The 26,351-nt window shown below is 39.6% G+C and overlaps 1 protein-coding gene across 1 annotated transcript in view; it reads left to right on the top strand.

Annotated features, from left to right (window-relative positions):
* Positions 1–26,351, top strand: part of KCNU1 (potassium calcium-activated channel subfamily U member 1) — a gene marked incomplete at its 5' end in the record, with an annotated part of 50,360 nt that overhangs the window by 6,433 nt on the left and 17,576 nt on the right. The window contains 13 exons of the mRNA XM_082779576.1: positions 205–280; positions 632–802; positions 1,246–1,337; positions 1,992–2,102; positions 3,621–3,726; positions 4,783–4,865; positions 5,728–5,797; positions 6,207–6,362; positions 8,379–8,491; positions 8,586–8,654; positions 10,613–10,702; positions 14,430–14,507; positions 26,112–26,211. Coding sequence (XP_082635702.1) covers positions 205–280; positions 632–802; positions 1,246–1,337; positions 1,992–2,102; positions 3,621–3,726; positions 4,783–4,865; positions 5,728–5,797; positions 6,207–6,362; positions 8,379–8,491; positions 8,586–8,654; positions 10,613–10,702; positions 14,430–14,507; positions 26,112–26,211 — 1,315 coding nt within the window. The remainder of the gene's footprint in view (positions 1–204; positions 281–631; positions 803–1,245; positions 1,338–1,991; positions 2,103–3,620; positions 3,727–4,782; positions 4,866–5,727; positions 5,798–6,206; positions 6,363–8,378; positions 8,492–8,585; positions 8,655–10,612; positions 10,703–14,429; positions 14,508–26,111; positions 26,212–26,351) is intronic.

The raw sequence follows: 26,351 nt of genomic DNA, 5'->3' as shown, positions 1-26,351 counted from the left end.
TGGGATTATCTGACATGCTGCCTGTGATAGAAAGGCTGGATGTAGGAAGATTTTTTTCTAATCCTAAATCCTTCCTATATAATATAACTCACTAGAGAAAAGTTTTGTTGAACAGAGATGGGGTCATATAGGAAATTTTAACTATTGCAAATGTTAAAGTTACGTATTAAATGTCCTGGGCTTTTTTTCACTTTCTATCTCCAGTTACTCAATCAAGCTCTCCAAACTCTTTGCAGTATTTATTAGTACCTGGCTTACAGCTGCAGGATTTATTCACTTGGTATGTACAATCAGCTACATGTCCTTCCTTGTCACCTTAAATCACTATTACCTTGTGAGCTTTGGGTATATATTTTTATAATGAATGCAGCATTCTCTTAGGAGAAAGAGAGAGAGAGAGAGATCAAATTTGTTGTACCACAAAGCATGACTTAAGCCAGTATAGCTTAATTGCATACTTAACAAGACAAGTTAGCACTGATACAAAACCAATCCCTGCTGTGGTGATGTGTCACTTGTACAATAATGAAAATGATGCCAATTTTTTAATCAAATAATTATAAATTGGGGATGAACTGAAACCAAAACCACTCTAAACTTCTCTCTCTTTTCTTTCCTGTGTCCCGGACAGGTAGAAAACAATGGAGATCCTTGGGTCCAGCCTGCAAATTCACAGTCCATCACCTATTTGAAGTGCATGTACCTAGTAATGGTGACAATGTCCACTGTTGGTTATGGTGATATTGTCGTTCAAACAGCGTTGGGTCGAACCTTCATTGTTTTCTTCATTATTGGTGGCTTGGTAAGAAACCTATTTTTCTTTTCTGGAAATGACATCTAGGGACAGAGAGTGAACAGGATCGTCACCAAAAATGTGAGCTTAGCAGGGTTCCAGTAGGGATTAGGAATCTATGAGCAAAAACAGAGCTTTAACATTAAGTACTTACTGGCATGGCTATAGAGTAATTTTTTCTTCTAAGACCTGGCAGGGCTTCTAATATTTCTTCCTGAGACTGCAAATACTGGCAAGAGCCAAAATACTGGACAAAATGAATCCAAGGTATCAACAGCATAAATCCATTATCACTACATCATACAGCTGTGCATCCTTGCCAGTGATTTTTCAGGAATCCAAAGTAAATTGTAGTAGTTGTTCCACATAATTTAAATTCTTACAAATTAATTTATCATGATTAGGAGAGACAGAATTGGCTCTGAGGAAGATTGTATTTCTTGGTGTCTTAGGTCCTGTTTGCAAACATAATCCCTGAAGTTGTGGAAATTGTTGAAAGCCATAAAAGTTACAAATCTTCCTATGAAGTGGTGAGTGGGAAGAAGTAAGTATGGTTGCTATTTGTCTTTGGAAAATAAAAATCAGGTCAGTTACTAGGCTGTAAACCAGCTCATCAAAAATTCCTGTAGTAGCTTAAATCAAATCCTGAAACTTACTTTTGTTTGAACCTTAACTCAAGAGAGACTGAATAAACCTTGTCAACAGCACTCTTTGGCATGGGTTTTGTTTTCAAAGGAAGAGAAAAGCTAGGTGACACAATAAGTCTCTTCAATCTTTAAGTTAGCCTACCTCATTAGTGTTTTTTTGGTGGTGTGGTGGTGTGTTGGTAGTTTGTTTGTTTGTTTGTTTGTTTGTTTAATTTTTATTTCATTATTATTATTTCTTTTCCTCCACCACTCATAGAACAAGACAGATTAGTACAATTTCTAGGAGATCTTATAAAGTTCTTTCTGTGAGTCTTTACTCTAGGAATTTGTGCCATTCACTGCTTCCTAACACAGTTTCTCTTCCTTTCCAAAATAATTCCTGAAGTACATGTCCATGATGGGTGAAATTTCTATCCAAACAGAGACAAAAACTATCTTTTCTTCTTCATTGCTGGGTTTAGTACAAGCAGATTGTGTCATACAATGTCAGATTTGCAACAACCACTCTGCTATTTTCAAAGTGTCAAATCTTACTTGATCTCTTCCTGTAGCTATGTCGTCGTCTGTGGTAATATCACTCTGGAGAGCGTTACTACTTTCCTACAAGACTTTTTGCTTCAGGACACAGGAAAGGTTTGCACAGAAATCCTTTTTCTGGGAGAGTAAGTATTCTTATTTCTCTGAGATATTTCACTTTGATTTCCTGAATACTTAGAGAGATGTAGGAGGTCTTAAACTAAAGGAAAGCAATATTGTGTACCTGATTAATGTGAGTTCCAAAACAAATTAGAGCAATGAAGCTTTTATGCTGGAATGTTAGTGATAAAATGTTTTCTTCTGTGATCAATTAAAAAGTAAAAAAAAAAAAAATTAAAAAATATATATATGTTTCCCTCTAAATTGTATGGTAAGCTAGCATTGCCAGGTATACCCAACTTTAAGTCTTGCCAAATCTGGAGATCAAATAATTGACTTCTTTCTCAGCTTCTTACGCATTTTTTCATCTTGGGGAGGAGAAAATTTATACCTTCCACTTGGTCACACCAGTGTATGGCAAAGGAAGGAAAGTGAAACCACTTTTCTATGCCAAGTACATCAGGCATGTAAACAATCTCCTATCTGAAGCCCTTGTACCTAGCTGAAGCTATGAGATATGTTCCTGAAAACAGAAGCCACAGAGGGAAGTGATTGCTGAGAGCACAAACAGGATTTTACGTTGGAATGCAGTGGAGGTAGGGCAAGAGTGGAGCAGAATATTATAGGCATCTCTTCTGAAATACCATGACATTTTGAAAGAGCTGTTGAATTGCGGATGCATGGAAATTAAGTACAAGAATGGTTCACAGACAGGAAGAAGTGCTTCAGAGGAAGAGATGCAGAGTTCAGTCCATTCAGTGTAATGGAAAATAGATAGGGAGTTGGTTTGATTAAAGTGCCTAAGTAGCTTCACAGCTAGTATAAGAATCTTCTTTAATCTAGTAGAGAGAGGCATAATAAAAACTAATGATTAGAGTTCAAAACTGAGCAAACTCAAGTAAGAAAAAAGGCATGCATTTTCAAGAGTGAAAAGTGATTAATAATCACTGAAACAAACCGTTTAGAGAATAGGTGGATTTTTCATGTCTTTAAGTCAGCAATACTTGTACCTTCCTTCAGTGCATGCTTCGTTGCTGAGGTCAGTGTACAAATACCTTTACGTGAGTTTTATAATCTAGTTTAGAATAAAATGTTACATAAGTTACTGGGTGAAATATAGTTTGTGTATGTTGGATAGGAAAATAACAGTGGAGAGAAAGTTGAAGTTCATCAGTTCCATTTGAACAGGGAACACAGAACGAAGCCATAGGAAGTGTCACTTCCTGACTCTTGTGGAGCAACAGTGAGCTGTAGAATTACAGTCGCATGGATGGTTGTGGAATGACACTCATGAAAAATTAACGACAATAGCAGAAGACAGGAAAAATCCAGGAAACATTTCCATGGCTGTTAAGTGTTATAAAAGCTTGTTTTCATTAAAATCTAAACTATGTACTTTAGTTGCGCTGCCAAAATCCCTGTAGCTCTTTTTTTAAGCTGTAAGTAGTTACAGCAAATAGCTTCACTGAGAAATGGAGAATTGCAGAGAATATAATTATGAGAGATTGATGGATTTTTTTTTTCTTCTTGTTTATACTGAATAGGTCTCTTCCTAGTCTTGAGCTGGAAGCTGTGTTCAAATGCTATTCAGCCTACACAACTTTCTTTTATGGCTCTGCACTAAAGTCTGGAGATCTGAAGAGAGTTGGGGTAAGAACTTACTTATCTTTTGCTCTTTCTTGTAGATAAGTCAATCTTGTGAAAATCTCATGCCTTATGAAAGGATACATCAGCTGCATTTACTTAATTCATGTTGTGATTTACACTTCAAGCAGCTCCATTTGTTTTATTGGTACCTTTTGCATACCAATATAACACTCGTGGGAACTGAAAATGCAAAAGTCAGTCATAACAGACTTTTCAGACTACTTTTTTTCAAGCACTGAAGCAGGAAAAAAAAAAGGGCAAAGACTGATCCAACTGGTTTTAAAAGAGGAATATTGTGGGGAGCAGCATTTCTGGAAATAGTGTTTAACTTATTGGAATAGCCTTTAGTTACCTTTCTTTCAGCCATGCATTGTGTTTGAGTCTCATTCATGAGCATCCAGGAAAGAAGAGACCTAGACCTTGTGTTTTGAAATACTGAGGACTCAGTAAAATATTCCAGTAGCAGCAAAAGGAATGGACCTGAATTAAAGGAAAAACAAAATAAAACAAAAAACACCATTGGCTTTAACTCTACTGAGGTTTCTGCTTGTTACTATCATGTTTGAAATGCTTTGGTAGATCTCCATCCAGTTCCCAGAAGACTATAAAAACTGTACCATAAATGAAACTATTTTTTTTGTTAACAACTTCACTGTGCTGCCCAAATATTAATTGGATGGCAGAGACAGAGCTCTTCTGACATGACCAAGTGTTGACCCTTGAAAAGTGCTTTGGCTGGACTTTGCTGGGGAAGATTATAGCACTGCTGCCTGTTTTTTGTAACCTCTTCTAGGAAGATGTTAGCTCAAGAAATCATAAATTTAGTGGGTTCCAGCACTTTGAAAATAGAAATATGAATTACGTACTGTATATTTGATTGGAGCTGTGTCATTGGTGAAACATTCAGGCATGTGTACAACCCCAAAGTAATAGGATCATGATGACCTTATGCAAGTTTTTAACTAAAGACATATGCCACTAAATCAGCTCACTATTAGAGATTGTTGTACTTCATATGGGATTAAACTCGGATTTAACTTTTCTTCTCCTGGGATACAGATGGAGTCTGCAAATGCTTGTCTCATTCTAGCAGATGTTTGCTCTCCACAGCCCTATACTGAAGATACTTGCAATATCATGAGGTAGGATGAGATACTCCAGTGCTTTCGTTCTTTATCTGATTGATATTAACAGTGACACAGATAGTGCTGCTGGCAGGGGAGCATATTTGTCCTGTCACGTTTTTTCTTTCAGGAGAACTCTGAAAGCCAACTGACTGCTTTCTGCCATGATTTTATCAGATGCTTTGAAGGACTGAGACAGGTAGCAGCTGTGCAGCCTTGCAGCTCTCTACAGAATATAATGTTGTTAAATACGTTGTAATTATTTTCTTTACTGTCCTGAATATCAGCAGTCAGATTCTCTGTGTTTTACACGGGAGAGAATTAAGCACTACTGTCTGGTACAGCTTGGCTGTCAGGTCTCATATTCTAAGCATTTTTGTATTGGTCTGACTTGAACTGGGGACTCTCAGTACTGCTGGATTGTGTGAATGTGATGGCTTGGCATGGTATTCTCCACCCAAATCAATACAGAAGTTCAAGTTCCAAACTGGATTATCTTCACCTTCTATTTGTAGAATGTCTACTGAAGACTGTAGTGAATGAATGGAGTTTACAGGTAGAATTTTCAAAGCAAATAACAATTATTGTTCTCTCTCTTAGCTGTAAAGTTGTAGTAGGGTACAGGTACAATTCTTCATCCTGTATCAAAGCCATATTCTATTGTCTTACAATCTTTTGATGGTGACTGCTTTCCTCTCCAAACCGTGGACTTGGATATGCTTCAAGTGTAGAGGAGCTCAGGTACAGGCTTTGGGTCATATGTTATTATTTGTTACCACTCTCAAATTGCTGTCTGCCAGAGTAAGCTAGCTGGACTTGAAAAAAGAGAGACCGTAGTTAGGACCAAGCATATTAATCAGAAATTGTATCTTTCATACAGAGTGCTGTCAATCAAGAATCACTACCCCAACACCAGAGTCATTTTACAGATAATTCAGTCTCGTAACAAGGTATCACAGTTGTCTGTCTGTCTCATGTGTATTGTCACAGTTGAAATTCTGGCCTTTTTGGAATCAAAGATCCTTACTTTGTAGGAAGCAGAGGTTTTATGCAGTGTCTCTTACTCATCCAGGTACTAACCTAGCTAGAATATCTTTTAACATTACTAAAAATAAGTAACAGCTTTTTGTTTTTGTCAAAGTTGTCAGCAAATGCATATTAAACGTTTAAAGGAAAAACAAAAACAAAAGAACATTCAAACTCAGAAGTCTGCTTAGCTATCTATTAGTGTATTCCAGTGAAGATTTTCAAATAATAGAATGATGAAGGCAAGAAAGACAAGAATCATCATGTTATACAAACATCATGGCGTTACCTTTCTCTATGCTGACCTGTAATCACTTTCCTACTCTGAAACAGGTTCACCTGCCGAACATACCCAACTGGGACTGTAGGAGGGGAGACACTATCATCTGTCTTGCTGAATTGAAGTTAGGCTTTATAGCACAAAGTTGCCTAGTTCCTGGTTTGTCTACTCTCCTAACCAGTTTGTTCATTGGGAAAGAGAACACTGAGGTATGTCCTTTGCTTATCTGAATAATGTAAATATAGCCCAGTGAGATCTTCTCTGAAATAGGTGCCTGCTCTTGAGTAGAAACTGCAGCCAGGTCTTTTGAAATTAATCTTACGTTAGGATTTGGCTTGGCACAGAAGGCAAGAGAACCTAAGAAGCTATTTCTAATATGATACTTGAATTCAGCACAAGAGGTGAAAGGAATGCTCTAGAACATGCTGAGGCAAAAGAGCCTAAAGAAATATTTTACAATCGAGTGTGCAAGTAGGTGCCAAGGCAAAGGACATTGCATAGCAAGCCATGCTGCTGTGTTTAGGTGACCTATGGAAACTCCTTGTGTGTTGCTCTATTTTCAAAAGCTGTAATGTGGTGCTAGTGCTCCACTATCCTGAGAGAACTCAGTAAATCAATTTTGGTTACTGCACAGTGTGGAGCGTGTTAGCTTATCTGACTTCTGCACATGATCCCATTGTGTGGCATTTGTTAATTGAATCTCTGCTTAAAGCACATCATCAGAATCACTCCTGCTTGATGCCCCCCAAAATGGGCTTGAAAAATCAGTCCAGCATACCCTTTCCAGTTAATAGGATGCCTTTCTTCAGTATCATTTTAAGCTTAACAGTTTCTTTGGTTCTTATGGGGTAATTTACACAAGAACAGTCAGAGGTTTCTGAATTGCTTCAGTCTTGCTTAGGCTCTCAACAGACTTTAACTGAAACTGAACTGACAATTAGAAATTCTGTCATCTGTCTACAGGGGAGGTGATCCAAATTTTTCCTCCTTTTACCTGTATTTTCATTACCTACTACAACACAAAAATGATAAGCTGTATATTAAATTTATGGTACATAAAAGTTGCTCAGAAATTTCCACATTAATACCAGAAAATGTAATAAAAACAAGAAGATGGAACTATTTGGCATGTAGTTGCCTGAACAAGTCACAGATTTGCTAGTCCTGCTGTGAATGTGCTTTTGCTATCACCTAGTGGCTGTATGTGATACTTCACACTAATCTCCAGCACAAATATATGTATATATATATATTTGATTGCTTTTTCTATATTCAGGGGCTGTTCACAAATTGATTTAGGCAAACAATATAGATATCAGGTGAAATGAATACATAAGTTTTATATAGAACTGGGGCTGTTTTGCAGACAATGTTTTTGCATAGGCAAGATGTTTCATTCAAGTCCAAATGTTTCACTGAGACCTGAAAAAGCTAGCAAAACTGATATTTTAAGTCTTTTAAAGCATACTATGAAAACTCAGCAAATTTTTGACAGGAGGCTTTTTTCAATTAAAAATTTAATTAAATAATTTTTGTTTGGAAAGCAAAACTTTTTTACACATTTTAACAGCCTATTAAGTTTTGTGTGGAAGGCATTCATATGCCAAGAGAATGGTATATACTGTGAGGTAATGAGTAGCAGTATAAAACCAGAGCAAGCTGTAAGCAGCAAAATGTTTTTCTGCTTAAACTACCTGGATACAAACAACCCTCCCTTAGTCACATAGCTAATTTTTAAAAAACAACAACAATAAATCAAAAAAAAAAAAAAAAAAAAGAAAAACACCCACACCCCAAAAAGTACTTATAATGGAGCAGACCATCTCTGTTCAACAATAATCTCACCTCTCCTATATTTATGATTTATAAAACTTAACACAAGACCAAACTAGGGAGACAGGTTAATTGTACTGCAATTAAGCCCTAACTTTCCTCAAATAATGGACTCCCAGTACTTTGCAGTCATAAAATTTCCATGTAACATAATTTCTTGCAGTAATGACACCTGTTCCTCAATGATAATGACTTGGAAGTGTCCAGGAGAGTTAAGACATTCCCTGGTCTGATGTTTTTCAACTCTGATATTGTCTCTGACAACATATATCTGAAGTCATTCTACTTTCAGTAACTAATATCATGTGGTGTTAGAGTATTTTCCCAGTGTTACACATCCTACTTGCTTTGCCTTTGAATAGATTTATCATCTTTATGCTTGATGCTTTTAGACAAAGAGAAAATATCTGAAGGACAAGATGCTTCTGGGAGACAAAGACTACAAAGTAATGACTTTTCAGCTCTCCAATGATTTTGCAGACATTACTTTTAAAGAGGTTTGTCGGTATGTGGTACAGATGTGGATATTTTTCTGCTATTTCCTTCCAGATGTCTGTCCACAGAACAGATACTGTGACTGACTTGCTCTCTTTCTCCAGGTTGTGCTTTGTAAAACTAAATCTTGTCCTCTTGGGAATTGAACTCAAATTTGGCAGTCGAGGAGAGAGGTAATTGTCTGTAAGACTTCTCTTTTAGTAAGAAGTCAATTAGTTCGAAACTAATTATATCCAAATAACTCAGATTTGCCCCCGGATCTGCACAGATTTTATATACCTCTTGTTTTCCTATGCACGGTATTTAGGAGACAGGATCAAGATGTTATTCCTGGTTGCTTAAGTGCCAGAGTGAATTTTACCATACACAACAATCTTTTCTGCCTCCTTTCTTCTCACAGATAATCAAGCAAGGCATGGAGGATGGGCCACCGTTCTCACCTTCCATTCCACAAAAAGGCAGCATAGATCTTGCTTTGATTTGGGGCAAATCAAACATATTTATTTTCACTGGTAATGGAAACGCTGCCTTTTTTTAACCACATGAGTTTAGCTCCTAAATGCTAAAAAGCATTGTCATAAAGGGATAATTTGTCAATGCTGGCAGCAGAGCTTTTGCTGTCTGAAGCTGATCTGGTCCTGGGCCAGATAACACTCTCTGTCTGTTCTAATGATGAAATACAAGACATCCTAATGGGGAAGCTGGAACTAGTTCAGAAAGGGGAATAAATGAGTGCCATAGATCTTTAAAAAGCTTGAGAAATCATCCAGAAAATGCAGACTATTGAGTGCAATTATTACTCTTTCCACTTTTATAAAGGAAATGGCTGTCTTGACCAAACTAGAATAGCAGCTCCAAAAACAAAGGAGTGTGGGGAAACACTGCTGTGAGGAATACGTAGGGGTTCTCTTCCGGAAGTGCTGAATGAACCCTATCCTGAAAGAAGTCAGTGCATGTTGTAGTTGTTTAGCACTAATGGAAAACAGGCCACTACAAATCTATTGTTCCTTGAGTTCATACGTTGTCGGGATGATAATAGAACGATGCAAAGTAAATACAAGAGGGAAAAGGAAACTGCATGCTCTATGAGATAGAGACTGTATTTTTGCTTTCTTTAAGTTGGCCTAGAAAGGATGCTTCTTCTAAAATGGGAACATCTCGATGTTGCTACAATATCTATGTTATATACATATAAGTGTAGTGCTTAATGTTTCTCATAATTCATATTTTGTTTGTCCTCTGAGCCGCTAATCTGGAGGAGCTGAGTATAGGACTTCACAGGAAAGGGAATTGTTTACAACCTTGTCACCTTTCCCTGTTCCATTCACAATTTTCCTGTTCCAATATTTATTAAAACGGGGTTGAAGGCAATAGGAGTTTGGACAGAACTGGTGCCTTGAGTTGTCTACATAGAGAAAACTGGCAAATTTAATGATGTTGCAGGGGATTCAACATAGGTATTTTTACAGCAGCCCAGCAGGGATATTCACCCTGGATATAGAAAGGGGATCCATTAGGAAAGAAAGTTTCCTCCCCTGTTTATACCTTGCTTGTTCAGCTCTAGAGCAGATGCATCAAACCCTGCACATCTCTGTAACTTCAGTTACACTGCTCTTGTATTTTAACTGTATTTAGGTTCTTCAGTGACTCCATGGAGAAATGGAAATACGTGGCCCATTCAGGCTGCAGTAGACTGTTAATGGTTTTATTACATTAAACATTTTCAAAATAATGTGGTGGAAAACAGAGTACCTGTTTCCTATGAAGTTTAAAATTTATCAAATTAAAACATCAATTAAAAAACAAACACCAATCAAGAATCTCTGAATTGAATAAACTGCAAAAATCCTAACAAAAGGATTTGGGTGGTTTGAATCCCTGCTCTCACACAGCTCCCCCACCTGTTTCCATGGAAAATTATCTTTATGCCATTGAAAATGCAGTAGTTAACTTTCTTCATGTCTCCAGTCTCTCTCGTAGGTGATAGAAGTTATAACAAAGGGGATTAATGTAAAATTCTGAGGCAAGAGGGAACTGTTACAATCATCTAGTCTGAATTCTTACAAGACAGGTGAGAAATGTCACCTAATAGACAAACTGTGATTACTCTCTCGATGTTTTCCCCATACAGCACTATCCTGATCAATCCATCTTCAGGGATAAAACTTCATCGGAATACCATGGGATTTTTTATTGCTCATTCCCTTGCAGAAGTCAAAAAGTAAGATTCTCTATTACTGTTTTCTTGAAGAAAAGGTCTAAAATATAAAAACTTTCAAGAGCAGATGAGTGCATTTATTGTCTGATCAGTTGAACATAATTCAACTTTTACTGAACTAGCTTTTGTTTTGTAGGGCACAGTTCTATTGTAAAGCCTGTCACAGTGATGTACAAGATCCAGAGCAGATTAAAAAATGTCATTGTAAAAGAAGAGTTCACTCCAGATCTTTGTCAGGTAAATTAAAAAAAAAAAAAATCTATTTCTCATTTAAAAAAAAAAAAAAAAAGAGCTGAATCAATGGCTGATAATTGTATATGTATTAATTATTTATCATAGTTAATAAGGTTATTAATAAGAATAGATTGGAACATCATCGTCTGATAAAATAGGGATCTTTCTGATGATACTGATAAATCTTATGGATTATGATTTTACTTTAAAAGCTTCATTGTGCTTTTCTTTAGGAGTCAAAGCTGTTTTCCTAAAAAATGATTAGGAAAGTATATACCTTGTTCAAGGTTTTTACTCTACTTATTAACAGGTTAATCACAGAACACTGCTTTTTAACTGCAGAGACCAAAGCAGAGTCTTATGATTGCTTATTACTGTAGCATAGGTATAACTGAAGCAAAAAGTACAGCTGGACATACCAAGTTGTTTTTTTTTGTCCAGTTTGTACTGGATTCTTGAGCAAGATTCACTGATGAAGTCTGTCTAGGTTGTTGTCATCATGAGAATAAGAAATGTTAAATAAGAAGTCAGAAAAATGTTCTGGAGGTTGTACAAGGTACATGGCAACATTTAATGGTGTTTAGCTGAAAGGAGAGAACAGATCAATCATAATAATGTTAAACCAAAGCAGAGCAATATATTACTTATTCACCTCAAACTCCATTTTCAAAGAGTTTTGTTGTTTGTTTTTTTTGTTGTTGTTGTTTGTTTGTATTTTGTTTTTCTTTTTAGACAGAAAACTTAGCCTCTCTGATCTATGTGTAACTGCATCAAAGTGAAACTTGCCACAATTTTGTTATGCATTTAAGATCAACATACATATTGTTTCTTCTGTCTTGTGAATTGCTCTGCTACTGTCTTCCCTCCATGGAGATGGTGCTTTGCTTTAAAGAGTTGAGAAGGAGCTTTCTATTAAATATGAATATACACATGCATGCCTACTTATTTCAAACACTTGCAAATCGTTTAAACAGCAGATGGCAGCCAAGCCCCATTACAAAACACGCCTCTGAACTGCAGATGGTTGAGATAAAGGCAAAACTTATTCACACTGTGCTCAACCAGGCCGAGTGAACAAGCACAAACATACTGACACCTGGAGGGCTCCATGTAGTAATGTCACGTAGGAGGGAAGCTGGAGCCCATTTTCGGTCCCACGCACTTATCAACATAGATGCAACTAAGGTCCCTGAAAGCCAGCTACCTTCCAGAAAAAGGACTTCTATATGTGACAAAGGCAGCATAATAAAAGTCAATCTCAAACAAATAGAAAGACATTGGCGCAGTGGGAGCTCTCTACCTGGCTGTTTTTCTTCTAGTTTCCTAGGCAATTTTAGATTTTTCTAAAAAGGACAAGATTGTGTTCCAGTATAAATGTGTATTAATAAAAAGCCCTTGTTTGCAAATCTGCAGTTCTGCACCAGAGACACAGCAGACAGAGTGGTTGCCTGAGGTGGATCAGGAGGTTTGCCAGCCACAGGGCCTTGCCATCGGTTTCCCCTAGGATATATCAGGGCTTAACTGTAGGCACTTTTGTTCATTGCTCCTCATTTAGACAGTGAAGATCAAGTTAATTGTCATGGATAGAAAACTAATACAGGAGCCTCAGACTGTGAACTTTAGTCAAAGGAGCTACTATTGCTATTTTGAAAGAAGTGTAAATGGCTTAATACAGGGCAGTAAGCTAAAATAAAACAGAGGCTTTTTTTCCTTTATCATCCAATCTTGACCAAAAGCTATTGTTATTATAGCGACTTTTTATTTATTAATTTTTAATCACTAGGTATGTATTAAGAGTCCATAAAGCTTCTTGAGGCAATGATTCCCGACTCCCCTTCAGGACCCGGTCAGGCAATGGCAGTAACAGGGCTTTTCTCCCTGGTCTGCAGCACATCAGAGCTGCTCTGGGCAGTCAGGCTCTGCACAGGTTGCTCACGTTAACCCAGAACGTCTGTGCTAAAGGTTGGGACTGAACCTAGCTCTATAGAGATGGCCAAGTGTCTTGTTTTAGAAGACTGTAAGAGCATTTTCTCAGCTACTTATTTGTGCCTGTGTAAGACAGGCAGCTATGAATTTTCATTCTCTGACTTGGCTTATGATACTTCATTAAGCTTGACCTAGAGGGAATGATTGAGTGGCGTGTGGCATCCTCAGAGAGCTCCCTCTTTACCCATCCAGCTCCCACTCCATTGAACACAGGGCTGTAGAAGGAGCTATCCTGTTACCAAGGCTAAATGCACCTGCTTTGAGCACACCTGTGCAGAGCAATTACCGCTTAAGGCTGACAAATCACCTATTCAGAGAGATGTCCCTTTATCTGCCAGGGGTATGTTTAGAATCCCTAGCTGCTCCATCTGGGTTGGTATGGTTTGGCAATAGTTGCAGCCTAACAAGGAAGTTAAGGGTATGTGAGAGGGTTCGCCTGTCAGTTTGTGAGATAAAGAGATATGTGTGTCTGAATGCTCTTCCAGTCCAACCTTTCCTTCCCCATCTGTATGGGTTGGACATGTTTGGACACATGTGACATGGAGGGCTTTGCTGTGCCTCCTGTCAAATGCTGATAAGGGGAGGAATGCAGATTAGCAACAAAGATACGGACAAGGGGAGTGTGGGGAGTAACAGCACACATCCTGAACTTGCTACATCACTGTGAAAAGCAGGAGATGCAGGTAGGCTCTGGTGTGCTTAAAAATCTCAGAGGGTGCTGCTGTACATCCTCAAATCACTGCCTGGTGCTATAATGCTGGGCTTAATGGCCCATGACCTCAGATTATGGCCCAGAAAAGACTAGATCAAATGTCAGAGAAAAGATGTTCCAGCTGTTAAATTGCTACTTTAGGATTTGGGAAGCTTAAGCTCATTTTCTTGATCCGTTTCCTCGGAGTCAATCTGGGACTTTAGGCCACTTACCCTTTCTGAATTTTGGTTTCCTGATGGGAAATTGAGGCCTACTCTCTGTTTTTTTTTTTCCTTCCGTGGAGAGCCATGTTTTCATAGAGCACTTAGAGCACTCCTCCTCCCCTGCAGGACTAGGGTCCCCCTCCACCACCCTCTAGGGACAGGCCCAGCACATCCCTGAACCTCTGGCTTTCCCCTCCCTACAGGACTGGCCCAGAAACCCACACCCTTTCTCTTCAGGACTGGCATGGGACCCCCTTTTCTCATGGAAGATGCGATTCTCTGTAGCCAAGAACCCATTCTTTCCCATGCAAAATGAGAACAAGAGTCTTAGGGGGTCCCACAAGTGCATGTTTTACAGGCTGTTTTACACATACTAGATAGCATTGCTATTTTATAACACTGTGCTATATTTTGGAGCAGTTGTATGAATAACCAATTCAGTGCTCCTTTTTCTAGCGTTTCTGAAGCTCCTGCAGAATCCTTAAAATGGTACAGTGGCCATTTGCAGACATGGTCTAAATACAACTGAGGGCTATACAAAAGGAAGCCCATTTTGTTTCATTGTCTTTGTTTCAGAGATACTGAAATTACGCAGCGGATCGCTTGTTTCACATGGAGAGCCTGCAAAGTCAAGGTCCTTTATCAACCTTCCACCTCAGAGATTTGTTGATGGGTAAGAAATGTAAAGCTGTGTGTGTGCTGAGCAGGCATTTCCTGGACTTTCTTATTGAGAATTCGTGTGGAAAGTAGCAACAGCCTGTTTCCTAATTCTTCTGCTATTGTTAGCGGTTGACGTGGATGGTTTATGGCTTCCCCCATCTTGATTAATTGAAATGTCTAGAAAGCACAACTTATGCCTATGTATCCAAATCCTCAGCACGTCAGCTCATACCCTTCTGCAGGCTCAAAGCCTGTAAGCATACATGAGGTGCTGCGAACTGATACTAATGTGAAGGTACAAGTGAAAGGTGAAGGGAGGAATTGGTACACCTCATGGAAGTGATTACTGCCTTCTAGACAGAAGCCAAATAATAGCAGGATCATGATCACGTTTTATTCTGCTGCTTCTGAGAGGGCAGAGTGGAGGCAAGAGCAGCTGAAGGTAGGAACACGAATAGCCGACATCAAGTTTTGCTCATTCCTCAGGTGCTTAATTACAGTGTGGTGTTGGCAGCAACAGGGGAGAGCAACGAACTCTGCTATACCCTAAAAGATGTTTGCTCTAAAGCCAGCTGGCGATCCAAGAGAAATCTCACCCTGCAGCATTTTTCTCTAGCATCAGTAATGCATGCTAGAGTAGTCTTTTCTAGGCCATCTAAATTCCTCCTGGCTGGAGGGATCTGATTTCCCAGCAGGGTTCACAAACTGGTGGCAGAGCATGGTCATCTACTGTCTAAGTCAAGGTGTGAATTGCAATATTTTTAACTACAGCGTACTTAATTTGCTGAGCAGTCCAGTTGACTTGCACTGGGACTCCTCATAACCTGAGCTGCTATATTCAGCATAAGGAAGGGTATCATGGTCTGAAACTGAGCTGTCAGTAATAACAAGCTGTTACACTCTTCCAAACATCCACTAGAGAGGGTGACAGGACATATTGGCAAACAGTGTCATACTAGAATTTGCAGGGAGTAAACAGGAACCTGGTAGGGGAAGAGATGCCCAAACTAGCATTTCTTGCCTTGTTTCTGCTTGTGAGCAATTTGCAGCCACTGTAGAACTGAAGAGGCTTAATAAATAACATTTCCCCTCCCTGCAAAATCCTGTCTTGTGCTTCAGCAGCAAAGGCAAATGTCAGTATGGCAAGGACTGTAAGGTGTCCTCTGGAGAGCTTTGCATCTTAGCAGCTGTCCCCAGCACATACATGGTATCAGGACAATAAAACGTTGCTCAGTGCGGCTGTCCTACAACCAATTAGGTCAGCTGTAAATATTGGGACTGCATGGTAAATACATACACACATACTAGCAGATTGTGCTGACTTGTTAAATATAAATGAAAACATAATTAGATTTATAATACGGCCCTCCCCCTCCTCATGCCCAATAACATAATTTACCAAAGAGGGAAGGGAGAGGGGAGAAGAACAAGCCCTCACAACCTGCTGAAATACCATTATTAACATGCGCATGAAAAGTCAATTATGCCAGAGGGAGGTATTTAAGTGAAGTGAGTTTCCATACTCTGGGATTACACCTTGGGGATTATACAGTTCTTATTTATTTATTTATTTTCCCCGAGATCTCTGCTGCTGCTTAGCAGTGAGGAACAAAATGTTGCTAAGAGATATTCTGAAATCCCCTAAAGAAATGGCCAAATGTGCAGATAAATAATTGTTCCCATCCCCATCAAGATTCTCCCTGATCACCATATCAAAAAGACACTATATTCTCTCCAGTCAGGGCAGGTATGTTTTCTGGTGTTTAGTTTTAAATGACACCAGGGACTGGTCTTCCAGTGCCTCCCTTGGGAGGGCATTTTACCATGCTGTTGTTATTAGTTGCAGTATTTATTATTTGTATTATAGCTATGCCTTGAGGCTCCTACTGGGACTAGAACCCTGTTAGGCTCGATACTGTATACACACATGGTAAAAGGAGTTTTTGCCTTAAAGAGCAGCAAAGGGAAGTAGGAAAGGGTGAAATGAGGTATTGAAAGTCATAGAGGAAACCTCACAATGCAAAATACAGCTGCTTGGGGCTGACTCCTCATAACATTTGAGATCTCAAATCAATCCCGAATAATTTTTATTATTATTTAAACCAAAAATAGAATTGGATACAGTTGCCCATTTTCAGATTAAGCTGAGGTTTTCCACCTGGGGTGTTCTGCTCATAGAAAAGCTAACACTGACCTTTTCTATCCAAATTAGCACTGTTCGGACAGTGGCCAAGGGGAGCTCCAGGTTCAAATCTCTGCTCTGTTTGATTTAGAATGGGAAACTGTAATCTAATCCAGGGAAGACAGGCACTTTAACACAAGTCTAGTTTCCTGGGACGTCTGGATATACGATGGGGATCATTTCCACTGCATGCCACAGGCAATGCTTTCAGAATGACTTGGGTACTCACCATCTTGTCCTGTTATGGACTCCCTTGAAAATACCTGTGTTGGAATACTTAGCCAGTGAAATACTTAATTTCTGTATAAAAAATTTAAAAAAAAAAAAAAAGGAATCTGGCATCCAAGTTTAAAACAAGGTTTGCATATAGGCTAATCAATTAGGAAGTTAATCAAACCATAATTCAGGGAAATGTGATGAAGTATAGTGGGAAAGAATTGCACATGGCCTATTCTAAGACTCAAAGCACATTTTGTTCAGGTCTTGCCAATATTTGTGGTGTTCTAGGCTATTTTAATGAAAGATATCTTACTTTGTACTCCACACACTAGGCTCATGCATTTTTTTTAATTGAAAATAAGATCTTGATGTCCCAGGAAAGAACTTAATTAGTGCCAATAAAAGTCACAAACCAATACTCTCCCTCTCCCCCCCAAAAAAACAACAAATCAACCAAACACAAAATACCGAAGAACTGTGAAGCTCGGCCAGAACTGAATTCATAAAGACCTGTTAGGATTCTTCAAGCACTTCTGAATCCCTGCATCGACACACTTGCTTTACTAGTCATGGTTTTCCACACGTTCTTGCCTAAGGCACGACAAATTTAATGGTGTATATTTTGCTGAATTGTTGATTCTTGTTTTTCATTTCTGCTAAGTTTCTAGTGAGGCGTAAGAGAATGTTTGTGAGCAAGGGTCTGCATGCACACAACTCTGCAATGGTTTCTTCCCTTTTCTCCTGGTATAGAGTCACTTCAGACAAGCACAGGATTAATAAAAACTAAATTAGATTAAAGGGGAAACCAGGTTAAAGACCAAGTTTTAGTTCCCTTTTAATTGTAATTTATCTAGTGCCTGGATAATTGCTAATAAATACGTGCTGAGTTGCCAAGCCTATGTTAGGGCTTGTCAGTCTTTAATAAATTTTAAAGACTTAAGATCCTACTCTGATGCTACCCATCGCTTCCCAATCCAAAGGTAGGGCAAAACAAAGCAGCAATGCTGAGCACTCCAGCCCAGCTAATCTGGCAGAATGCATCACAATCTTTATAAATGTGTGAGAAGGGCTGTGCAAGAGCTCCCAAAAAGGTCATTGGTATTTTTGGAGCGATAAATCACGGAGGGAAAGATTTGCATTTTGGCTGTATAAAATCCAGGGCTGGATTAGAGAGAGAATAGTTTGCAGTAATATTTCTCTCCTGACTTGTTTTATTAGCTTCCTTTAAACATGTTACATTATTGCTTATAGAATTTCATTTACTTGGATTGGCAGCTTGATAAATATGTCTATTGGCGATGATTTGGATTGCTCTGGGCATTAATATTATTAAAACCTGTCACAAGGAAATGTCTGAAAGATGACTTACTGTAAAGATTACAGCATGAAATAAATCATACAATGGTATTTGTTACCGTTTATGGCCTCTTGGAGCCGAGTCAATCCCTTTTTATGTTGCATTATTTTTCAAGTTTTTATAGCCTTACATTATATATCGCTGTCAGAAATGAACAGATGGGGTGTCAAACACGAGCCTTCTGAATAATTCCCACCCTCGGGTTATTTGTATGAAGGACAAGTGTAAAACTGTGTTCTCAAGAAAAAGGAGATAGATAGAGGTGGAGAAAGTGTTGTTACAGTGAGCGAGATCCCTTTTGTCAGCAGGCACATTGTGCTTTTGATCACTACCTGGTATTTACTCTGCAGGGTGGGGGCTCTGTGGAAAATTTAGCAGTCTGTTGGCATAGCAAAAAACCTCACATGTTAGACAAGTTTCACATTCCTTTGGATTTACTTTTATTGCTAGAACGGGAAAGATGTGGAGGGGGTGTTTCAGTGATAGCCAAACCTCAGAGGGTTTATAGAAACATGGAAAAATATGGATGCCTCGAACACTTCAGGGGTGGAATACTAAAACGAGTCCTTCCTGAGCTATGCAGATGGTACTGCTGTAGTTTGGGATGCAAGAGGAAGAAGATGGACAGATACTTTGGGCACCAGAAGTTTGTGAACTGGTGTCAAGCAGGGAAGCTCCTCCAGGAAAAAAAGAAAGAATATTTTCCTTTCCATTTTTTATTCTTCTGGGAAGTCCCATGTTTTTGTTGTGTGTTTTTGAGGAGTCCTTGTGAGAGTCAGGGTGACAGGCTGGATGGAGTGATAGTTTGATAAGCTGAAAAATACACCTGCGATTTGTCAGGGTTAGAAAATTCAGGTAGGAGACATCATCCACATCTATTTTCCCCCAAGGTTTCACTCTTCAAATCTCCAACCCCCAGAATCTTGCACAGGTACACAGAATATAAATCAGCATTATTTTTTAAGCATTACTCTTCTTGGTCCAAATGAATCTTTAAGCACCCTAATAAATTGTTCTGTCAATGCAGACTGGCTGAATCTTGCTCATGGAACAATGAGGTCTTTCTCATCTTCACTGAAACTTGCAACTTGAGAATCAGTGCGATGGATCAGATATTTTAGCGTCGGCTTGACACAGAAAACTTAGCTTCCATGGTGTTCAAAATCTGCCCAGACTTGTTTTGTACAGGCTTGTTGTCTCTTTGTGTGAAAACTAAGTCTGTTTGCTGGCATTGAAGGATAGGTTCCATGTTTTTTAACAAAAGTCTTAATAAGCAAAATCATACTCCATTTTGGCTTTAAGCCACCAGAGGTGTTGTGACCAATTTGAATAGCAGTCTTTCCTCAGTGATTTAGTTCTTGATTCAATTTCAGCTTAATTTTATACATAGGCCCCTAGTTGTTTTTTTTTGCCTTTTTTTTTTTAATTGTTTGCTTTTTTTTTTCCTTTCCTTCTGGAGAGTAAGTTATTCAGAATACTAGACAAGGGCAAGGACTGAGACCTTTTCTTATACATAGAATTTTTCTTCAGTTCATATTCATGCTCACTGCATTTGGCATCTAAATTCTCTGTGATTTTAGACAGGCACCATTTTTTTAATGAATTTAACCAACTAATCAAAAGATCATTGCAGCTTCTTTCTGAAGCTCTCTTCCTTTCTGTGTGTAGGCCTCTCTTGTTTCTCTCAGGCTTACCATTATAGACCAGAAAGCCTTATCCTTTGCACCTCCACCTTTCTATGTATTCCTCAGCTTTTTTCTAACTTCATATCAAAAGCGATATGGAATGATATTTCATATCACCCCTTCTCTCTTCCCCAGGCCCTTGTCCCACATCTGTAATCAAGCTTGCATGAGAATTTTAGGGACTCACATTCACCGTGCAAAGTACAGTTGTACAGCATTGTGGTAACTGAAGTTGCACCCACCTGTATGTACTAATCCGATTCCACGTTATACAATCGTATAATCACTTAAAGAATTTGCATGACTGATAGTGTGTGTTCTGAGTGCATAAGGAGAAGTTTCATAATTAGCTTTCCCTGTGAACTTGTGCAAACCAGTCTATTTATAATTTGGTCAGCTCCTGATTTTTAATGAGGGTGCTGAGAGTGACTGAAGCCTCTGGCAGCATGCATTTCATATTTTAATTACCCACAGTAATTCTGACAATTACACCGATGTCATAAATCACATAATAATGACCCATAAGAAAAAAGCATACTTAATGATTGAATGGGGATTTGATTTAAATAGGTATGTGATGGCTTAACAAGGAGCCAAAAGCTCCATGGAGATAGAAGTCTTCCAAATCTTCTTGTTAAGCTGTGGCTCCAGCAGGTGAAGAAACTTGGTGCAAAGTTTCTTTCAGAGGCCAAGTACTGGTTTTCTCAGCACAGGATTGCATTTCATGGGATGAAATCTATTCCTGTGTGCCTAACCAGAAATGAACTTCTACATGATTTGTGTCTTGGTGGCTAATTGGCCATTCTTGTCTCTGACTCCAGAAGAACTTGGATGTTGCTTATCTTTGGCAATGCCAATACAGCTTGTGCTTTTCTATTCTGGCAGATAGCTTTTATTACTGTGTCTATGGTTTAATGAAGTGTAAGCTCTTCTATCTATTGTTAGGTGCATAACACTTCTCTTACCACTAACCACAGCTGAGGAGGGCACTTAGGAAGTGATGGGCAACATCATGCTGCTGCTGTAGAATTTTCTCCTTTGGTTACTTCCTGAGCGGTGTCACCATGAGCCACAAACCTGAAATGACAAGACGAGACTAGGTTTGCAGGTAAGTCCTCGGAGGAACAGTGTGCACAAATTTACCAGTTCAGCCAAAATCAAGGCTGTGTTATCCAGCGTAGTCTATTATTCAGCTGGGAGCTGGCTCTCTGGTTTTGGCCCTTAGTGAATATCACTCCTATTATCTAAGATCTTGACTAAGCCAAGTTCTGCTCTTTAGATTATTTTGCTATTAATAATGTCACAATAAGTGGGTGGAAGTAGCTAATGGCTCTAAGCCACAAATGATCCCAAATGTTCCCAGTCTCTACTCTCCTGTAAACCTTGACAGATTGGGAGTGCTTAGTAAAATATTGTAACACTCAACACGCATTTACAAGGCAGCGATCTGTCCCATGACGGCTTCCAGATGTGTAGTGTGTGCAATTTCATAATTCAAGAACAGATTCTATTGCCCTCTGCAGATCCCCCATCAGGCTGTTCATAAATGCTGCTCATAATTAAATTAACCCACTAACTAGCCATGCAAATTTTGATAAGCAGTGACCAAAAAAATAAAAAGAGGAAACTGTTGAGATGCTCTCAAAAAATGACAAGGTTGTCTTCAGAGATTATTTATCATTATGAGAGGATTTGTTTTTTCCCTTCCTGTTTGCCAAATTCCACTTTGTCCCTTCATACATGACAACTGTTTTAAGGCTTTAATCTAATAATTAGGAGCTGAATTTTGCCACCCTTACTCAAGCTGTCTGCTGTCTTACTCTCTGAACAGCCTTTCTGGAATCAAAGCAAGCCACTATTCTGTGTGTGGGTAGCAGGATGGGGATTTAGTTTTTAAAATCCAACTCATGCCCAGCCCAAGTAGCAGTGAAAGAACAAAAATATGCACATGCACACTCACTCTCAAGCTGAGGAGAAGAAGCTGCATTTTATCTAGCCCTCCTCTGACCTCGGAAGGGAAGAGGGGGACTTCAGCAAAGATTTCACAAGGGATGCTAGAAATAATGGGCTGTTGTTTTTTGTCAGAAACAATGGCTCACAGCTCTGACACGTGAGATCTGCCTGTAGTAGTATCCAGGTTCCCCACAATAACTGTGCTATATTAATTTGAAAAAGAGCTGGAGTTATTACACCTGGTTTATATCTAGGGCTGAACAATATGTCCTTATACAGTAAAGTGTTAGCTGAGGGAGGTGATTTGGGTGGAGGCTGAGTGCAGAAATGGAGGCCAGATAACAAAAGTAGAAGATATATATATATTTCTATGTCCTTCTGAGGATTCTTTGGTGAAGTAGGCCCACTAGTTCACGTAGATAACTGTTCGGGCAGTCCAGGCCAGTTATCCTGATGCATTCTGAGTTTCTCTGGCATTGCCAGCTCCTCAGACTTTGCCACATGGATGTCAGGAGTTCTTCTTATATTTGAGAATCTTGGTTCCAAGAAGTGGAGGTATAAAGCTGTGCCTATTAGACTAGGACTCAGCTTTTGTGTTTTTGTGTTGTACAAATCCTAGGGTTGTTTCCATACTGTTTTCTCAGTTCAACTTAGTTTTGCTTTTGCTGTTCACGTTTACAACTCTAAACCTAAGGGGGAAAACTGTAAGTATTGCTTCAATATAAATGATAACTACTGAGTATTTTTACTTTAGTGAATTCTATACGACCGCAGTGACTTCACTGGGATTACACGTGCTTTGCTTAGGGGCGGATATGGTTCAGTGGATGTAATTAAAAAAAAAAATTAACTGCTCGTTTTTAAGATTGGCTTTACTTGTTGCCCGATACATTTGTTAATTATTGGGTGGAATACTCTAAATTGCATCATTTTGCAATGACGCATAATGCCTCTGTGTCTATTAATTAATTAAGCCTCATAGTTCCTTGTGAGGTAGGGAAAATACTTTGAAGCATTGTGATTCGAGTGATATAATCCACGATGATGAATAAGCCAAGCCCAGATACGCGCCATGTTCTCATAGTGCAGGCCTGGGAGTGAGCAAGGGGCTTTGCAGCAGCCTCCACAGGCACAGGCAATTTTCATTGTATGTGTGTGAAACTCCGCTCCTCCCTAAAGGAGAAGGTTAACATATGTGCAGATCTGGGAACGATTCAAGAAACAATAAGAGGATTCCCAAATGGGATGTGAAGCGAACAGCCCACATGCCAAGTGTTAAATCATCCCCGTGGCTGCAGTACAGAGACAGGGGAATGTCAGGGCTGTTGTGCTGGTGGGCTGGGGCCTTTCCAAACGCAGCTGCTGGAGCAACCTGCCTGCTCCACGCAGGTACACGGGGGTGTCTGCTCTCTCTGCAGACTTCTGCTCGCAGAATTCTCGTGTGCAGGATGCTGAGGTCCAGTGGTGCAACTCTTCCAGGCCTTGCTTGTCCTGAGGTGCTTGGTGAGAAGGCAACAAAGCTTTAGGGCTTTGCAAAGACCTTGTAAGGAACTTAAAGAGAGCTTGTCAGCAGGAAGTTGCTGGCAGCTAACAATTAGATAAAAGGACTTCCACTCCCTGCCTTCTAATACTATAGACAACTGTTCATCACTTATGTTAGTCCTCAAATGAAGTCTGAAACATCTTGGATGTGTCTGACCATCTTTTAGTCTAGCTGTGAGCTACATTATTTATTTTGATTCATGGAAACATGAGTGACTGGTTTATATTAGGTCATGGCTGTGGGAGAGGCAAAAAGGAAATGTTTTGCCATGCTGTAGTTGCCTCAGTTTGGCTGCTACACTGGACTGAACTGCTGTTTTGGGTGATATATAAGCTTGTGGACTGAGGTTAAATTTCTCTCTGAGTTTAATGATGGGTCACTGTTCAGTACACCTGCAGATTGGGCACAGACTGATTACACCAGTGGCTTATGCACCTGGCACTGGAACAGTGCTTTCAAATGTTCAGCCACTGGGACCGCATCTTTAGAAAAACCCAAAGTACCCAATTCTTTTTCCAAAGTCAGCTCTACTTGTATGGTCTCTGATAACGTGGTCCTGTGCTCTTTTGATTCTCTGTTTAGTGCAAAGTAAGTGATAAGAGCTTTAAATGAGAATGTGATGCTGTGGGGGGAAGAAGTAACACAAACACGGCAATGCACAGCGTCATGTGAATGCAACTGCTTTCTTTCTAGACTCATGGGGAGCAAACATGGATAACTGCACAAACAGCACAGTCAATTTGTGACCCAGATAACCTGCTAATAGCTGTAGTAAGTAACTGTAGCTCAGCCAGAGACTATTTCTGTCTCTCTGCATGGTACTACACCATATCAGTTCTAGTGTCCCCGTCCTCAAGCTCCTCAGAGTCCAGTGCAGAATGATTTACGAGTTGCTCAGGGAAATCAGATTTCTGTAAGGATCATGTAATTTGCAGAGTTTGTGGCAGAAGAAACCCTAAACTAAAGAATGGTTTGGTAAATCAGAATGTGCTTGGCTTTGGCAGGGTGGATGCTGTTATGATAAAGTGGGTTTCCTGCTGTCTTTTCCCTCTCCCTCCCGCTTTACGGATCCATCAGGTGTTTCCTCCAAGGCGTATATATTTCCCATAATATTAGAATGAAAAGATGTCATTTCTGACAGGTTGTGTACATAGATGATGTCTTTATTATGATAGAGATATATACACTGATTGATTGGTAAATTTGAGGCAAGTAAAGAAAGCTTGTGAGAAGATAGTCTCCAACTTGTCAAAATACTATTTAATCACTGGCCTAAATATTCATTATCTGAGGAGGAGACCTGTGGCTAATGGATGTAATTCCTGCAGTTAGCACAGGGCTGCAGAGACACACTGCAGAGGCTGAAAGTGGTGTTGCTCCCACCTTTTCCCCCAGGCTAAGCTGACAGTGCCTGTTGCTCTTGCATCCTCTTGGGCAGTAGTGCAGCAGCCAGTGCATACAGACCTGCTTCTACCTCTGTGGTCCCTTTCTTGCCTGAAGAAAAGATTTTTCAGCACCTTCGTCCATCCGGCGTAGCTTGCATCTCACTTTGCATTATCTGCCACTTGTCCACATTAAAGGTGGCACTTGGGCTGGATCTGCTGTTCAGGTAAGGAGTCCTAAAAACCTAGTACCAGTGTCAGTTGGGCCGTGCAGGGCATGGCTGGATCTGCCTTGCAAGCCTCGTGATGAATGACACCTTCCCCTAGCAAAATCCCTCCCCCTCTCCTCTGTTAATCTCACTTTACCCGATACTGCACAGACAAGATAAGTATGAGCTGGACAAGAAAAAACAATGTCAGGACCAAATACTTGTCTGGTCATACAGCTTCGCTAAGGCTGTTGTGTTCAGCGCACATTGTAATCCTGGTTGGCAAGTTTCTTCTATCGCTGCTATTTCAGTTACAGAGAGATTAAATAAGCTTTGTTCCTAAGACAACTGTTCAGGGCTGCTTCTACCTACAGTAAAGCTGGAGAGATGGTGCTGAGCAAATGGTTTATCCAACGGATTCCAGGTCTTTTCCATGAGCAGACACCAGTTCTCTCATAACTCTTTGTTGTTCAACGTGAGTTTCCCCAACAATTCTTGATCTGCAGTGGTCCTTTGGAACAGCTTGATATCCAAGTAGAGTCTGATTGAATGGCTTTTGTTTCACGTGGCCTTGGTGCTGCTTCTGGACTAGCACAATGCTCGCAAACAAAGCTATGTATCTGAAATTTGCCTCTAAGAATATCCTGCAATATGGGCCTAATTTACGTTGTTGAAGACAAGGGAAAAATTCCTCCTGACTTCTTCTTGCTCTTAATCAAGACCATGCTTATATAAATATTGCTTCAGTGAATGTCCCTACTGAAGAACTTATTTAAGATTATCTTAGGGACCAAGCTCAAACAGCCATAAACATCACAACCCATACAATAATTCAATTAAATTCTTTACAGTACATCATTCCATATGTTTGTCCCACTTAACTGACATTGACAAAGGAATTTCCCCACTGTATAACCCCTGTGACTCATACATCGTAATTTTTCCTTGCCGCTAAGGGAGCTGAAAGCTATGATGTAAATAAAGAGGGCATCTCGGCAGCAGCTGGAGGTGTTATCTCGACTTGGATAAGCTGTAGCTGCTACTGCTGAGAAGTTGTTCTATAGCTAAGTTGCTTTCTCTGTTGCAGGGTTTTGGATGTCCAAGGGAAGGAGAACAGCAGAGTCGTCTTAGACCCAACAGGAAGGTTCCACTGGTGTGATGCTGTTCTGCTGCAGGAGGCTCTTCTGGTAGGCTTGGGGTGATTGCCTTCAGCATTTTCATGTGTCTTCCTCTTCATTCTCCTAGGTATAAGCCAGGGCTTCAAGGCACAGATCTGGGTAGAGGGCACAGCTCTCTAGTTTACTGTTTATTTAGCTGCATTCCCTTG

This window comes from Aythya marila (genome assembly GCF_965140915.1).
Source record: "Aythya marila genome assembly, chromosome: 26".
NCBI lineage: Eukaryota > Metazoa > Chordata > Aves > Anseriformes > Anatidae > Aythya > Aythya marila.
The sequence above is the reverse complement of the archived record's forward strand: the minus strand, read 5'-3'. Positions and strand labels throughout refer to the sequence as shown.